A 17186-nucleotide genomic window follows, 5' to 3' on the forward strand; every position below is an offset into this window, starting at 1 on the left:
AAATCACTAACCTTATTCTTTAGCTTCTTTGAGAGTTAGGAGACTCCCAAAATTCTCATCAATGAATGGTAGCAGGTACAAAGCACTTTTAAAGATACCCTTTGTTCCTTTTTATTAAAGTTATTTTTTAAAAATTGTGGTAGATAAGTATAGTGTCTGATTTGGTGATTTCTGCAGCTGATACCATCACTAAAACTAAATTCTTCTGAATCTTAGACCTCAAGCAGTGAATAAAAATAGAGATTTTAAAGCTGGTGACGTAGAAGCTTTTTCCTTTCATGGGAAGGATGAATCTATTGCCTCTTCTGTTGTAATCTTCTGACCCCTCTTTAGGATTATTCTTCTTAAATCTTGTTCTTGCTGCAGAATAACGTTCGTGCTGCTGCACTAGCAACTGTGAATGCCTGGGCTGAACAAACTGGAATGAAAGAGTGGTTGGAAGGGGAAGACCTGTCTGAGGAGCTCAAAAAAGAAAATCCTTTCCTAAGACAAGAGGTAGGCTTCTGTTAAGTAAACTTCTTTTTATGTCTGTCTAATCAAAATAACCTTACTTATTATGGACTATGTTTATCTACGTAGACTGAAATGACATAATGCTACCATTACATGAGTAAACAAGTAGCTGTGTTGTCTTACTGGCATAAAATTGTTAAACCTCAAAAGACTAATAATGAGCTTTCTTCCTGCATGATAGCTGTCGTTCAGATTTCAGTGCCTCTGAAACGAAACTTTTCTGTTTTGATCAGCATTTTAAGAGCTAGTGTGTTTTTCCTCAAATTAACCACATGGTAGTGAAGACTAGAACTGAAGTGGAGGCATTAATATATTTGAGGCTGATAAAGTGCAGCTGAAATTGTGATGTTGCTTTCAAAAGGAAGGAACAGCCCATGCATTCCTAAGAGACCGGGCTCGAAGTTTTAAGATAGCTGCGTATTAATGTCCTGTACTTTAATTTTTAATTTTTTTTAATTGCTGACATGAAAGTTGATGTTGGTTAAGAATATTTGTCTGAATAAAGGTTGGGATGGGGTTTTTTCCTACTTAAATAGAGGTATTGGAAGGACTATTATTCAGGCTCTTGTGGCCTGACAGAGCACTGTGAGCACTTCTTCAAAAACTTTTATTTTAAAACTTTCTTTCAGCTGCTTGGTTGGTTGGCTGAGAAGTTGCCTACCCTCCGTTCTGTTCCTTCTGACCTACTCTTGTGTGTGCCTCACCTGTACTCCTGCCTTGAAGATCGAAATGGGGATGTGCGTAAAAAGGCACAGGATGCCCTGCCATTCTTTATGATGCATCTTGGTTTTGAGAAGATGGCAAAAGCCACCGGCAAGCTGAAGGTATTTCTGTTGCTAAGATTAGATAATGTGACCTTGAATGAGTGGGCATTAACAAGTCACATTCACAATCTCATGATATGCTGTCTTGAGTTGTGTAAGCTTGTCTGCATTGAATATTTTCAGGAGGGCTGAAAACAATATCAGGAGGCTGCAAGTTAGAGCTTTCTCTACTTCAGAAAAACTACTGCCACAACAGGTTTATCACTTCAGGAGCCTGACGTTTATTCACTCTGCTTTTCTTCTGAAAAAATCTACCTGCACATATCTTCCATACCAGTTACTGTCCAACTGTATGCCTCTGAACACATGTTTTAAGATGGCTTCTAGCAATTTGGCATATCTTACAGACCCTTGAGTGCTGAATCACTGTTTGGGCACTCTTTTAATGTCATAGGACTGCTTGCCTAGAACAGATTGCTGGTTCACATGTTTCCCATAGGTCTTGCAGAAGAGGCTTAATGGAACGGTGTTATCTCGGAACAGAAATACGTGAAAACATTGATGTTTTAAGATAAGCGTCCTGGAAGATGCTAAATAGGGAATAGCTTGTTTCAAACTACTGCCATTTTCCTTGTCTGTGGCATGTATTAGTAATCAGTATCACTAATCTTTCCAAATTTATTGCTTCCTTTTCCTCGCCCTGTTCTGTTCTCTAGCCAACTTCCAAAGACCAGGTACTGGCCATGCTTGAGAAAGCCAAAGCCAACATGCCAGCCAAACCAGCTCCTCCTGCTAAAGTATCTTCCAGAGTGGTAGGGGGAGCAGCTCCAGCCAAATTCCAATCTGCATCAGGTAACCTCTCTTACATTCTGGGAAATCACTGAGAAAAAGGGTGGGTTTTGAAGCTTTTCAACATGCCAGAGGAAGAAACAGACTTAGGAGGAGAGAAATTCAGCACAGTTAGGGTTAAAAATAGCTGTGTAATCTAGTGAGTTCTGTCTGCAGTTCAGGTCTTACTTGCAGTTGAGTCAATTTCCAGTGTGGGAGGGTTTTTTCCTTTCCATACAACCATCTGTCAGCTGCTTTTTGAAAATACCTACTTGGTATTGAAGCTAAAACCCATGGACTATAGGGGGTGGGGCGGGGTTTTTTTCTTTTTGGTAATACTAATCTGATTATGTCTCTTTAATGTTTTCACATTAATTTTTGTCTGGACTATTTCCAGTGTAGTTCATTGTGGGGCTACCAGCATGCTTGTGCTGACAGAAGAGGGTAACAGGTTTAGGGGACAGGTGATTTGAAGAAGCAGTCCTGCCTTACCTCTCTGCTGGGGCTAGCTTGCCTGCCTCAACTGGGTGCAACTAGAGCTCTAGACATTAGCCTGCACAGAGTATGCGTGTGTGCATTTGTAAACTGTTTTGATAATGACAAATTTGCTAACATACTATGATCTTAATTATGAAAACTTTGTATGCTAACATGGAATTTAAGGAACAACTTTAATGGGTCTAAAATCCTCAGACCTCTGGGTGATAAGCATATTGTATCCACGAGCAGTTTTTCTTCTGTCCTAAGAATGGAAAACTGTGCTGACCTAAAATGGGCTTGTTGGTAGTTTGAAATGGTCTATTGTTTCTCCAGCAGTTGCTGAAGATTCGGGGTCCAATACCATGGAATCCAAGCCTGATCCCAAAAAAGCCAAAGCAGGAGGAGCCTCCTCTAAAGCTAAGGTATGTTGATTTAATTTTGTATAAAATCAGTTCTATGAATATTTGATAATGTATTATAGGTAGAAGAGTATAGCCCTTGCTAGGGACTGCTTTTACTGAGAGTCTTTATGCTTGTCTGAGTTCTGAAATGACAAGTGCTCCCATGTCACTTACTACTTTTGTCATTACCTATTTAATTCTTAAAGTCTGTGTTATCAAAAATGTAGTCTTGTGAGCAGCTGAGTCTGTTCTAAATCTGCTTGGCCTCCTTGATTTCATGCTGTTGGGAATTCATTCCTACCATTGCAGTTCCAATGTTATACTTTGAACAGTAATTTTGAACCCATGCATCAAAAGAAATTCATCTCTCCTTTACAGTATGAAGGGTAAAATGTTCTCAGTCACATGTGCAAAAAGGGAAGGAAGACACTTAAATGCATAAGAATAATCTCAACTGATTATGTTTGAATTTGTGGTTAGGTTTTCCTGTAATTTTGTGTTACAGTAATTTTTTGCTATTAACTTTAAAGTTTGTCCTATGTGTATAACTAAAAAAAAAAAAAATCCTAAATTGTTCTACAGTCCTGTTGCCTTCGTTGTCTAAAGTATTGCTGTAACAAGAACATTTGATGTAGGTCCAGATTCTTGGCAAGAATGAACGGAACAAACCTTGAAGGATGTTGTAGATTTGCCTAAGTTGATGTATTCTTCTGTCAAAACTGATGCTAGAGTTAATGCCTCTGCTGTGAACACATTAAAAGATTTGGAATGGTAACTCTTAAGAGTAAATAGCTGTCTAACAACAAAGCCTTTTCTGTGGCTTATTTACAGCAGTCAGATCTTAATAGCAGTATGTCCAAGGGCAATACCAGCCTGTCCAAAGCTAATACAAGCCTCAGCAAAGGCAGTACCAGTCTGACAAAGAGCAAATCTATCAAACAGGTACCACGCTGGGTTTTAGGGATGTGTGTGGGTGACTACCGCACTGGTTGAGAGTGATGTGTCATATTTCACAGGGTACTACTGCACACACAGTCATGGGTATTGCTTTCACAGCAGCAGAGCACATACTTTTAAAATTCTAATAAACATTATTCTTCTCTCTGGCTCTTGTACACATAGGCAGCATGAGGTTGGCTGGTATCTAATGCTTGCAATTGCTGGGACTGAGGTGTATATATATGTCTCTTGTGTTGCCTGTTAATACCTTGCTTTTTTTAGGGTGTACAGGGGAAGAAAGTGATAAGCAAGCCTAATTTGAAGGAAGATGATGATAAATCGGGCCCTATTTTCATCATAATCCCAAATGGGAAAGAACAGAGGATGAAAGATGAGAAAGGTCTGAAGGTGAGAAAAATCTGAATGTATTCACAAGTTTTAAAGGAGTGTAGTTTTAATGCATTCTTTTGGTTTTTAATTTAGAATTAAACAGGCTATGGTATGAAAGTGCTAGTCTTTGTCCACCCCTTGGATTGATTATCTAGTTTTTCAGTTGACTTTCGCAGGTCAATATCTGGTTTACTGTGCTGTTTCTCTTCTGATTTCCAAATTTTGTGCATTTATACGCTCTTAAAAGCCAAAGGCCTTTTTACAAGTTCCAAGAGATGGTCTTCAGTTGTGAAGTATCATTATGTTTTTACCTGAAAACAGTTGACTAATTTCAGAGTTCTAGGATACATTGCACATGCTTTAATATACTTATTTTGAACAGCCCTGCTTATCAAGCTTGTCTTCTATAGGGAAATTCTATTACTTAAAACACACATGTTATTTGTAACTTGTTACTGATAGGCCTATTTATAGCTTAAAAACAACCACTTATCTTAATTATTATTGTTTAATTAATGGCCTAAAGATAACCACTCCACATAGAGAAAAATTTTCATGTAAGCCAAGGTGAGCAAACACCGCTGAATTTTTCCCTTACTTGCTGTAAGACTTGAGAAGACTTTGAAAACAGATTCTAAAGCAGAATTAAAAGGAATGCAATTTGCAGGTTCTTCCAGGAAGAAAAAGTATTGCTTGCTTTGAGTTCCAAATGCTGCCTTTTACAGGTGTTGAAGTGGAACTTCACTACTCCCCGTGACGAATATATTGAGCAGCTAAAAACTCAGATGTCCAGTTGTGTGGCCAAATGGCTACAGGATGAGATGTTTCATGCAGACTTCCAGCACCACAACAAAGCACTGGCTGTGATGATTGAGGTGAGTTTGGATCTGTCATAGTAGATGACATTGTATAGAATTATTCTCTGCTATGAAACATTCTGCGTGAATTAAAATCCAATAGGAATTCTCTGAGGAGCCAGGGGTCATTGTTCTGGGAAGTTGAAACCTTAACATATGTAGAAATAATTATCAGAGGAATGATGAAGTTGGTGGTGTTATTGTTTCTTGGGAGAAGGGAAAATGTCCTCACTGGAGACTTCTCTTAGAATTTCAGAAAGCTGTATAAGTTAAAAGTGAGTACTTACGATTCTAGGAATCAAACAGTAAATGTAGACCATCTTATCAGGCATAGCTTTTCCATATTCTCTGTTCTTTTCTGGAACAGTGTGTTTCATTTTGCACAACCTCCTTTTGTTTTCTTTTTTTCTTCAAGCACTTGGAGAGTGAAAAAGATGGAGTCATCAGCTGCCTGGATCTAATCTTAAAATGGCTTACCCTGCGGTTCTTTGATACCAACACAAGTGTTTTGATGAAAGCACTTGAATACCTTAAATTGCTTTTCAATTTGCTGAGTCAAGAAGAGTATCACCTTACTGAAAATGAAGCGTCCTCTTTCATCCCATATCTTATCCTAAAGGTACAGTTCATCGTACAGAAACTAACCTTATTTTTCATGAGGAATATAGCAGGATACCATCAAACACTGTAATATGTTCATTCCAAATACATTATGAATGGCGTTCAATCCAGTTGGTGGCCAATCACAAGTGGTGTTCCCCAGGGCTCAGTATTGGGGCCAGTTTAATATCTTTATCAGTGATCTGGACGAGGGGATCAAGTGCACCCTCAGTAAGTTTGCAGACAACACCAAGTTGGGTGGGAGTGTTGATCTGCTTGAGGGTAGAAAGGCTCTACAGAGAGATCTGGACAGCCTGGATTGATGGGCTGAGGCCAATTGTGTGAGGTTCAGCAAGGCTAAGTGCTGGGTCCTGCATGTGGGTTGTAACAACCCCTTGCAATGCTACAGGCGTGGGGAAGAGTGGCTGGAAAGCTGCCTTGTGGAAAAGGACCTGGGGGTGTTGGTTGACAGCTGGCTGAATATGAGCTGGCAGTGTGCCCAGGTGGCCAAGAAGGCCAACAGCATCCTGGCTTGTATCAGAAATAGTGTGGCCAGCAGGACTAGGGAAGTGATTGTCCCCCTGTAGTCAGCACTGGTGAGGCCGCACCTTGAATACTGTGTCCAGTTTTGGACCCCTCACTACAAGAAAGACATTAAGGTGCTGGAGCATGTCCAAAGAAGGGCAACAAAGCTGGTGAAGGGTCTACAGCATAAGTCGTGTGAGGAGCGGCTGAGGGAACTGGGTTTGTTTAGCCTGGAGAAGAGGAGGCTGAGGGGAGACCTTATCGCTCTCTACAACTACCTGAAAGGAGGCTATAGCGAGGTGGGTGTTGGTCTCCCAAGTAACAAGTGAATAAGACTAGAGGAAACTGCCTCAAATTGCACCAGGGGAGTTTTAGATTGAATATTAGGAAAAATTTCTTCACTGAAAGGGTTATCAAGCACTGGAACAGGCTGCCCAGGGAAGGGATTGAGTCACCATCCCTGGAGGTATGTAAAAGATGTGTAGATGTGGCACTTTGGGACATGGTTTAGTGGTGGACTTGGTAGTGCTAGGTTAATGGTTGGACTCGATGATCTTAAGGGTCTCTTCCAACCTAAATGATTCTATGATTCTATATTGCATATTTGCCCTTAAAAGCCATTTATGAAAAAGGATTTTTGCATTGGGAATAATTCTGGCTTTCCTAACATTATTTAGTCTAATCAACAGTGTCATGAGACTGTTTAAAATATTCTGTATTTTTCCTGCCTTTTTTTTTTTTTTTACTTTTCCACTAGGTAGGAGAACCGAAAGATGTCATCCGCAAGGATGTACGTGCCATTCTGAACAGGATGTGTCTCATCTATCCAGCCAGCAAGATGTTTACTTTCATCATGGAGGGGACAAAATCCAAAAACTCAAAACAGCGTGCAGGTGGGAAATGGCATGATGAACTGGGCAATTGCAAAGTACTTGAAATTGCTTTGGTGTGCATCTTGAAAAACCCAGCGTAATAATGTTTGGTGGAATGTGAGATTTGCCTATGTATAGCATTTTATGTAAATACTTGTAAGTGTTTAAAGGATTGGATTTTAAAGTAGTATCATCTTACTTTTTGGTTTTGGTGTCTTTGTACCTTCCAAAGACAAGCAATCTGTTAAATTGCTATCAGCATTAAGATTATGAGTCTCCCTTGAGTAGGCTTGTTGTCTTAGTGAAACAGTACTGGGCAGAACAGTGACAATACTATTGTCCAAGTGACTAAGGGAATTGGTTAATCTGATCAAGACTTCGGAAAGAAATCTCTCTACGCTGTACATCTGTCTCAACTTTATTATAGAAGTTATTTGTGGTGTGGTGTTTGTAGTTCAAACAACTCCCTAGTCACCTTGGAAATACCTTATCCTGATATAACCAGAAAGTTAAATTATATACCTAATATAGCATTGCAAGCTCACAACTCTCTAAGCTACCTAGATGTGAAGTTAACTGTAACATTTCTCATACATGGTAATGAAAAATATTTGAAGGGTATAGGGGTGACTGACAGCTTTCAGATGCTATCTGTGTGAAGTAGTCTGAACCTTTAGTTTACTATTTATCCCATAAATCACCAGGAGTATATCTATCCATCAGCATTGTGACTGATACATCTCTACAGTGAATGTTCACTTAGTGCAAGCAACACAGAAGTTGGGAGGGCTCTCTTCCCAGCAGCTTTAAACTTGAACATGCACTTGTCACTTTCTTCCTTTAGAATGCCTGGAAGAGCTTGGATGTCTGGTTGAATCATATGGCATGAATGTATGCCAGCCAACTCCGGGGAAAGCCTTAAAAGAAATGGCAACTCATATTGGTGATAGGGACAACACTGTGCGCAATGCTGCACTGAACACCATTGTGACTGTCTATAATGTTCATGGCGACCAAGTGTTCAAGCTGATTGGAAATGTAAGTGTAACTGGAAATAAGAAATTTTTGGGTTTTTTTTAATCTTTACACTTTTGTAGGGGATTAGCACTGTTTTGCTTGTGATTGGTTATGGTACATCTTGCTGTTGGTGTCAGAGCATTTTGTAATGTTGAAAATAACTTCCTACGCCATAGAGCCTCTAAAAGTTAATTCCTGATTGTGGGATGTATAACCTGGGTGTTCATGAATGAAAAACTAAATTGGAAGAAATGAGCAAAACACTGACTTTCATGGGAATGAAATTGTTTATAAAGGGTAACTTGCTTTATAGTCAACTGTATAGGTAACACTTGTGGTTTAGAATGATACTCGGATAACTTATTTGGCCAAAAAAGGCTAGTTGTTGAGGCTTCATCAAGTACACTCAGCTTTTTTTTTTATGCCCATCTCCACCAACTGCTTTGCAGTTGAAGTCTGGTAAGTTTGGTTTGTTTGCTTTATCTTATTGCACTCCAGTGCTTAAGGCCTGTGTCAGTACTGTGTTGCTTTGTATTGCTGCTGTTTTGTTCTCTGGAAACCATACTTAGCCGTGTCATCTAAAATGCAGTAAAAGTTAAAGGTGGAAAAACTCGCTTTCTGATCTCCAGCAGTAGAAAGCTAGTTCACTGTGTTGTCTACAAGTACTGTGCATAACAGATTAAGTGTACTGAATTCTAACCTGAATCAAGAGTTGTTAGACCATTTTTTCCTGTTCTGTTCTCTGAATTTGTGGTCTTGGTAATGTTTCTAGCAACGCTTAAATTGGTTGGAATATGGTAGATATGTTAATACCTGTACCAATTTTTTGTGTTTGTGTTGTATGCCATAGTGCATACAAGCTACTGGATGGATATTTTATAGAGTACGATGGGCAGGGAAGCATTTTCATTAACACTTTGGATTCCCATCTTATTTTAACTACTGTTCAGAGTGCAATGTGCCGTCTCCTCAGTGTTGCATAGTCCATTTTCTTTTGGATTTTCAAGGTTAAGAAAAGAACTGTAGCACCTGAATCATTCAGCCCCTTATAAGCATGGCTTTCTGAGATTCAGAATGGTCCATCTAGTCCCAAAAATGTATGGCTTTTCAGGAAGGTTTCCAAATCACAGGGATGCTGGAGTGTACTTTCCATAAAACTGTCATGGCTACTTTTGTTCAAATGTAGTTATTGGTAACCTTCGGTCCTGTAGGTAAGCAGATAAATATGATTCTTTTCACCACATGAGTTGAGTGTTCAGTTGGCTTATCTGGTGTTCACGTTGAACTATGAGTACGTTGAGCAGGTCCACTGTTATAAGGACTGTAACTTCTGTGGCAGGGTCCATAGTGTTAAAGCATTGCCTGGCTCCTAATAGGGGATACAGAAAGGTAGGTGCGGATTTTTTTTGTTTGGTTGTTTTTTTGCAGCAACACAAGCAACAATTGGAAACATAGTATCATAGATTGAATTCAAGATTATTTGTTTCTTGGAAATTATGTGGGCTAGAAATAGCTGTATTCAGTATTACAGCTTGTCCATATGGGTTAATTAGCTCCTAAAGTAGCATCTGGCAGTCCAGAGTGGCCCTATTAGACTGTTGCTGGATGGTAGTATTGACAGTTCCTACCCTTTGTAGTAGAGAACTTCAGTCTGCAGTAGTAAGTGGTATACCTCCTGTAGGTGACCAAGATTTCTAAAATCCATACAACTCAAATTGAGTGAAAGCATTGTGTGTTATAGCTTTCTGAGAAAGACATGAGCATGCTGGAGGAAAGAATAAAACGGTCAGCCAAGAGACCATCTGCTGCTCCAGTAAGACAGGTAGAGGAGAAACCTCAGCGTACTCAAAACATCAGCGCTAATGCTAGCATGCTGCGGAAGGGACCAGCTGAGGATATGTCCTCCAAACTCAAGTATGTAATGGTACATTATGGTCTGTAGCCTGCATAGTGTATGTGCTAATATCATGTCTGGCGATGTCATTTTAGTTCTTGTATCATCATCTTTGCATGTTGTGAAAATTGGCCAAATAATATAAAACAAAATGTCTTAAACTTTTTTTTTGTCTTGTCTGTCTTGAAATCTTTCTAAATGGTCTTGTGCCTTTTTTCACTGCTTCTCCATGGACAGAATTATGTATCGCACTTATAGGATGTAAGTACTGCCCACTAACTCCTTGGTAGCAAGGCTCTTGTGTCTTTCAGTTTCTATCCTAGTCATCCGTTTCTGAGGGTGACAGGTTTACCATGGCCAGTTCTAGGTTATTTACAGGTCTCTGACTTAAAGAAAAGAAAGAAACCAAAAATACGGTTTCTGCTAAGGTGACTACAGATCAAACTGCAGGCAGATGTGGCAATTCCATGTTAAGCAGCTGTTAGAAATATTGGGAGAACTTCCTATGTGTTACATTAAACTTGGTGTTGATTGGACCCTGTTCTTAACTTACTTGGGCAGACATACAGCACAGAACTGGATGAGCATGTGTGAATTGTAGCGCCTGGGGCAACAGTACTAGAAACAAAAAGCTCAGAAACTGTATTCCTTGCCACCTGCCCGTGATCTTGGAATAAAAGTCCCTGTTGAGAACTATGCATTAGAACATTTCATTGAAAAATCTAATATGCAGCGCAAGATATGGGGGACACTGGGAGTCCTAGGTTCAGACGAGCTTGCAAGGTTGCTATATACATATGCATCCTCCCCATCATTTAAAAAAAAAAAAAGAGCCACTCATTAACTTTAATTATATATGCCATTAATACTACTTTAAACTGTACTAGACATTTCTCAAAATGAACCAGTGCATACCTATCCCAGATGCAGGGGGTCTTGTGGTGGGTTATAAGAGAAACTAGGAAGGCAAGTAACTAGCAGCTGCTGTTCTGACCTGCAACAGTTTGTTTTACTAATAGCTAAGGGAAAGGCAAAGGGGTTTATTAGGGGGCTTGAAGAAAACCAGAACTTCAAAATCTGTGCTATCCTATTATGAGAGCTTTAGGGCTACCAGTGGATGGTAGTGCTAGTACTCCTGCCTCTTGTTTATATATAATAAACATCTCTCTCCTGGTTTCTATAGCCAAAATCGCAACATGGGCAGTCACTCTGAGACAACACATACAGTTCCACGGGAATTTCAGCTGGATCTTGATGAAATTGAAAATGACAATGGTACTGTCAGATGTGAGATGCCAGCACTTGTACAGCACAAACTGGATGACATCTTTGAGCCAGTCTTGATTCCTGAGCCCAAGTGAGTCTAGTTTTAACTCCTAAGTGAAACCAGTAGGGCTACTTATAAACTATTTTGAGAAGCTGAATTGACCATGCTAGTCAATGCATGACGTTCAGACTTGTTTACACCAGAAGGTAGCGTCAGCTAATTTGAAGAGAGATGTCAAAGCGACGGTCTGTTGAACAGTTATTTCTAATGAAAAACCCGAGTTCTGCATATCTGTTTTTATAGTAAAACGATCTTGAGATTGTAAATGCATCATCAGTGTCTTTACAAGTAGTGCAATAGATGTGTTAAAAGGAATTATTCCTTCCTGGAGTATCCTCTATGAAGAATGAAATCCTTTTCTCTTGTCTCTAAACAGTCATTGAAATATAGCAGTTCAGTGTAAATTAGAGCTATCTATCTAAAGAGTAATTAATCCTGTTTTCTTCAACCATTTAGAATCCGTGCTGTGTCCCCACACTTTGATGATATGCACAGTAACACAGCTTCTACTATCAACTTCGTCATTTCCCAAGTAGCCAGTGGTGATATAAATACAAGCATCCAGGCTCTGGCACAGGTAAGCAAATTAAGGTTAGCAACTAATCACACTGTACTAAACTATTTGTCTGCGAGGGTGATGAGTTGCACTGTGGTGGAGCAATCACGTCAGGTGACGTGGACTCTGCTCAGAATTTCCCTGATGACAAAACTAAGTGCACAGGGGCCATCTGACTCGCTTTAACAATAGAAGTGCCACTTGGATAATGTAGAATAGACGAATAGACTCTTAACACGGAAGCACTAAGGAAAAAAGAAAAGATTATCTCTTTTTGTTTTTGTCAAGCATCTGTGCTATAAATTTGAAAAAGCCAGTTAAACTGGTGAGACTTAATTTTTAAATGTAAACTGTTTTACAGATCCTCAGCAAAAGAATTGTCTCGCCTCGTAGCTTCTACATGTTTCTAGGGTAGCTTAGAAGTAATACTTACAAGTATTTTAGTACTTAGAAGTATTTTATCCAGACGACTTTATAAAGCTGTTCATTCCAGAATCCATAATGCAGCATTTCATCGTTTCATTTGTGTACAGGATAGGATTATAGTCCTCTGAAAGATCAATAATTGGTTGTATTGGGATTAGCAATAGAAGTCTGTAGCTACTCATTGTGGGTGAAAGCTTAGAATACAAGTGCCTTGGCAAATGGATTGGTCAGGGCAAGACCTTTCCTATAGAAAAGTTTTTTTTAAATTATAGCTCTCTTCCACTGTTTGCATAATGTTCACTTGGGTGTTTTGTTTTTAAATCTTAGATTGATGAGGTTCTCAGACAGGAAGACAAAGCAGAAGCTATGTCTGGCCACATTGACCAATTCCTAATAGCTACACTTATGCAGCTTCGGCTAATCTACAATACGCACATGGCAGATGAGAAGCTAGACAAAGACGAGATAGTCAAACTTTACAGCTGTATTATTGGGAGCATGATCTCGGTAAGTCTTTGACCTAAAAGTTAAGGTGAAGAGCAAATAATTTCTGTGCAGAAGTTGCAGGAGAATGGAATGCCTGTCCTGTACCTACGTTAGCTTACTATTGAGACTGACTTATGAAGGTTTGTTGCTAATTGTCTGCTCACCAATGCACCTTTTGAGAGGGGCTGAATGAGAAATTGGGGAAGGGAAGAAGGTCTGTCTGTCTGCTTCTACAGAATATAGCTACTCTAACACATTTATTAAGCTCTGTGTTAATATTCCTTACCTTTTTGAGTGCTTAGTTGGTGGCCCAAGTATTTTTGGAAGTCACCCAGTAGAAACAACTTTCTTCCTAGCTGCGATTTATTGTTTAATGTTGAGGGGGGTGGGGGAATGGCAAATGGTTTGACAGTGTAATCTAGAGAAATCCCTATATTAAAGCATTACATGCAGAGAAAACTTCTAATATTGTCTTCAATTTGTAGCTATTTCAAATAGAGAGTCTGGCTCGAGAGGCCTCCACTGGTGTGTTGAAGGATCTAATGCATGGTCTTATTACGTTAATGCTGGATTCTCGGGTTGAAGACCTTGAAGAGGGTGAGCAGGTCATCCGATCAGTCAACCTCTTGGTAGTGAAAGTTCTGGAAAAGTCTGACCAGACCAACATCTTGAGGTATATAATGAAAATTGTGCAATTACTGCTTCTCTTCACCTGTTCTTGTGTGTTCCTTGAATGGGTGAGTGTTTGTTAGTCGTTCTGTAAGCAAAGAATGATGTCTGTAGAATCATTCAGCTGGCTAATGAAGAATTATCACTGATTGTCAGTGGTGATCACAATTTGACTGCACAATCTACACAGCTGGAGGCAGGCTAAATGAACCAGCTTAGTGTGATTCTATATGCTTTGTAGTTCCATGGACTGCCTCTTAAAACTCTTGTAACATACTAGAAAGAAAGAAAGAGCTGTTACACAGCATGATGTAAACTGCTGGACTAACACCAGTCTCTAGTGTGGTATTCTGTGGGGAGTTGGCATCTTTTTTTTTATGTGTAGCACTTTTCCTGTGTAACTATTGTGAACGTATTCCTTCTAGTGCTCTGCTTGTTTTGCTCCAAGACAGTCTGCTAGCAACGGCCAGCTCTCCTAAGTTTTCAGAACTTGTCATGAAGGTGAGCCTGTAGTAGAGGTTTTGAACTTACTTGGTTTATCCAAATCAACTTAGCTGAAAGAACAGATATAGTGTAAAAAAAAAAAAAAAACCCAAAAAAACCCCACCCCACTGGTGACCATAAATTGAAATATTTCTTATAACTCTAATAATCTTATAATTAGATGTTACACAGTGACTTCATGTATGCCAGGAGGGAGCTTAACACCTGATAATAGTTCACAGAAGCTTGTGTATACTAATACAAACTCCATACAGAGGTGTGCAATTACCTGCTGCGCTTATTTGCTTAGGCACAGCACTGTGCTATAGATTCAAACGGTCCTAGGCTGGAGCTGGCTTGTATTTTGTCAACTCTAAGGACAGGCAGAGTGAACATTGCAAATTTATGATTTTAAAACATGGTTGTGATCTCTTTTTGTAATACAACACCCTTTTGTAACTGGCATGATTTAAATACAACTTAGGTGCTCTTAAAGAGGTTAAACCTAAAGAACTCACTCTGTATGTGGGTGTACGTAGCATATATGCATTATCTGCTGAAATTTCTTTACGCAAAGCATTCAGTCTCCTGTCATTGGTAGAGAAGTCAGCGCTACTTCTATGCATCGCCTATAAAGAAGGATCTGGATACAGTACAGCAAGTTACAAAGAGAAAGTATGTACCAGTGCAAATATAGCTTGAGCAGACACACATGGTGCATGTCTGTATGTCGTAGCAGAGTGAAATGGCTCAATGACAGCTTTGTATAATCTCTCCTTATATAATTAAATGCTTCTTCCTTGAGTTGTCTTGCTTTAAGTCAGCCTCTCGTTCCAGTGTCTGTGGAGAATGGTGCGTCTTCTTCCAGAAACCATTAATAGCATCAATCTGGATCGGATTCTACTGGACATCCACATTTTCATGAAGGTCTTTCCCAAAGAGAAGCTGAAGCAATGTAAGAGTGAGTTTCCTATAAGGACACTGAAGACTCTGCTTCACACCTTGTGCAAGCTGAAGGGACCCAAGGTCAGAGTAGTCACTAGTCATGTACTTTTAAATTGGATGTTCATGCAGTCTCTAAAGCTTTTCCTCCTTTTTTTTTTCTTTTTTTTTAAAATTTATTCCCTTTTTTCTCCTTTTAGATCTTGGATCATTTAACAATGATAGACAACAAAAATGAGTCTGAGCTGGAGGCTCACCTGTGTAGAGTAATGAAACACTCCATGGACCAGACTGGAAGCAAAGCTGATAAGGATACAGAAAAAGGGGCTTCTCGTATAGTAAGTAATGTAAATGTCTTGGTAGGGAGAGGGAATGTAAGGCAATTTATTTAAGAAACAAGCTTAATTCTGTGATTGTGGAATATGAAGTAGTAATTGCTTTTCCAACATGCAACTTGTGTTGGAAATGTTCTTCTAGTTTCACTTTTATTTATGGCTGTTCCAGGAACTTGCAGCATGTTTCTGTTATTACCTGAATATTCTGTGCATATTGCAGGATGAAGTGCTCTCCAGGACATTCAGGTGTGCAGCATAAGTTTTATGCTGCCTGATACTGCATTTGATATTCTAAAAGTTAACTGTAACCAAAATGGGTTTTAAATACTGGCTTCTCAGAAGGAGTCCTACAGGTTGATGATGTCCTTACTCTCATTCTGTGTAAACAGTAACTATGTAAAACCCTAATCGCTTCAAGGTTTTCTTCATCTTGGCAGTTCTGCATCCAGGTAGCCGGTCTGAGGGCACTGTGTGTTCGTCTAACTTCCCTTCATTTTTATTCACTTTGTTTTAGAAGTCTCCTTTTATTTATTTATTTAGGAGGAAAAGGCTTCGAAGGCCAAAGTCAATGATATTTTGGCAGAAATATTTAAGAAGATTGGCTCAAAGGAGAACACTAAGGAGGTAAGTGCTCCCTTTCTGCAAGGAAGAGGGCATGATACATTAGAATGGTCTATGCAACAGTCGTGGTAATGCACAGGAACTCCTCTCTCCCAGGGTCTGGCAGAGCTGTATGAATACAAAAAGAAATACTCTGATGCGGACATTGAGCCCTTCCTGAAGAACTCCTCTCAGTTCTTCCAGAGCTATGTGGAAAGAGGCCTCCGGCTGATAGAAACAGAACGGGAGGGGAAAGGACGCATTGCTGCTTCTACAGGTACATGTTATAGCAAAACTAATTGATTTATGAGAAGCAGAGATACAAGAAGAGCAGTTTTGTGTTCCCTGGTAGAAACTAATAGTTGCAGATGTTTATGGATTTCCAAAGCGAGTCACATATTTTCTTGGCACTTATGTTGCTTCACGCAGGGACTCTGCATTCTTTGTTTACCAAAAAAAAAAATCTTTTAACCATCGTCACACTAAATGTAGAAAACATATGAAAGGCTTAGAAAACAAGTAGTTCCAATTTGTATCCTGTAGTGTGGGTTGAACATTAGCCTATGCTTCATGTGTCTGGTATCAAGAATTGTTTCTGCAACGTATACAGCTGGTTTATAACAGCAGCAGCTGTCAGGTTCTCCTTTTACCTCTTGGTTATTGAAATGGTATAGGAGGTTTTTTGATAGAGTATTATTTACTGTGGAATTGAAAAGTTTATTTTAAATAACTTGGAACTGTTTCTGTAGCAGTCTTTGTGATGATCCCTTTCCAATAAATCAGCTTTTTAACTGGATAAATTACTGTAAAACACCTAGTTTTGTTAGTGAGTCTCTTCATTGCAGATAAGCACAAATGAGTATTTAATGCAATACTAGGGAGGGAAGGTGACAAATTATTAGCTGACAGTAAAAACTGAACATGGTCTGGCAAAACTACCTTTAACTTTTCTTTCACATTCACAGTGTCCTGTGAGACTTCAGCTTTTTTTCCTACTACTGTTCCTTTTCCTATCCCTGTATTGTAAGTTACTTTAGGAAGACTATGTAAGTTATTTCCAGAACCTCCTAAATGTGTCTGACTAGATAGGACAGAAAATTCTACCTTTCATCCTAAAAGTCCGTACAACCAAGAAATGTTAGTTCAACAGTTAGAGATTGCAAAACATGGACCAATTTTGTCTTTTTTTTTTTTTTCCCCTCTTCCTAACTAAATAGTTTGATATAATAAAGTATATTGTTCTATCTTGCGGCTGTGCTTTATTTAGACTAAACTATAAATA

General features: G+C 39.2%; 1 protein-coding gene and 1 non-coding gene across 3 annotated transcripts in view; both read left to right on the plus strand.

Moving 5' to 3' along the window:
- The window catches only part of CKAP5 (cytoskeleton associated protein 5), a 50811-nt gene that overhangs the window by 29166 nt on the left and 4459 nt on the right, over window positions 1–17186 (plus strand). Inside the window, exons 25-43 of one of the 2 annotated variants that reach the window (XM_075711799.1) lie at window positions 367–495; window positions 1143–1337; window positions 1994–2129; window positions 2919–3007; window positions 4208–4333; window positions 5041–5190; window positions 5588–5791; window positions 7055–7190; window positions 8014–8207; window positions 9928–10100; window positions 11264–11437; window positions 11864–11984; window positions 12717–12896; window positions 13361–13548; window positions 13970–14045; window positions 14865–15053; window positions 15170–15307; window positions 15845–15928; window positions 16022–16181. In XM_075711799.1, the coding sequence (XP_075567914.1) occupies window positions 367–495; window positions 1143–1337; window positions 1994–2129; window positions 2919–3007; window positions 4208–4333; window positions 5041–5190; window positions 5588–5791; window positions 7055–7190; window positions 8014–8207; window positions 9928–10100; window positions 11264–11437; window positions 11864–11984; window positions 12717–12896; window positions 13361–13548; window positions 13970–14045; window positions 14865–15053; window positions 15170–15307; window positions 15845–15928; window positions 16022–16181 (2842 nt within the window). The remainder of the gene's footprint in view (window positions 1–366; window positions 496–1142; window positions 1338–1993; window positions 2130–2918; window positions 3008–4207; window positions 4334–5040; window positions 5191–5587; window positions 5792–7054; window positions 7191–8013; window positions 8208–9927; window positions 10101–11263; window positions 11438–11863; window positions 11985–12716; window positions 12897–13360; window positions 13549–13969; window positions 14046–14864; window positions 15054–15169; window positions 15308–15844; window positions 15929–16021; window positions 16182–17186) is intronic. The other variant, XM_075711800.1, reaches the window with a different exon arrangement.
- Window positions 12035–12145, plus strand: LOC142593865 (small nucleolar RNA SNORD67). Its single transcript, XR_012831163.1, has one exon. It is a non-coding gene; the product is annotated as a small nucleolar RNA SNORD67 (small nucleolar RNA).

Source organism: Pelecanus crispus, chromosome 6 (genome assembly GCF_030463565.1).
Source record: "Pelecanus crispus isolate bPelCri1 chromosome 6, bPelCri1.pri, whole genome shotgun sequence".
Taxonomy (NCBI): Eukaryota; Metazoa; Chordata; class Aves; order Pelecaniformes; family Pelecanidae; genus Pelecanus; species Pelecanus crispus.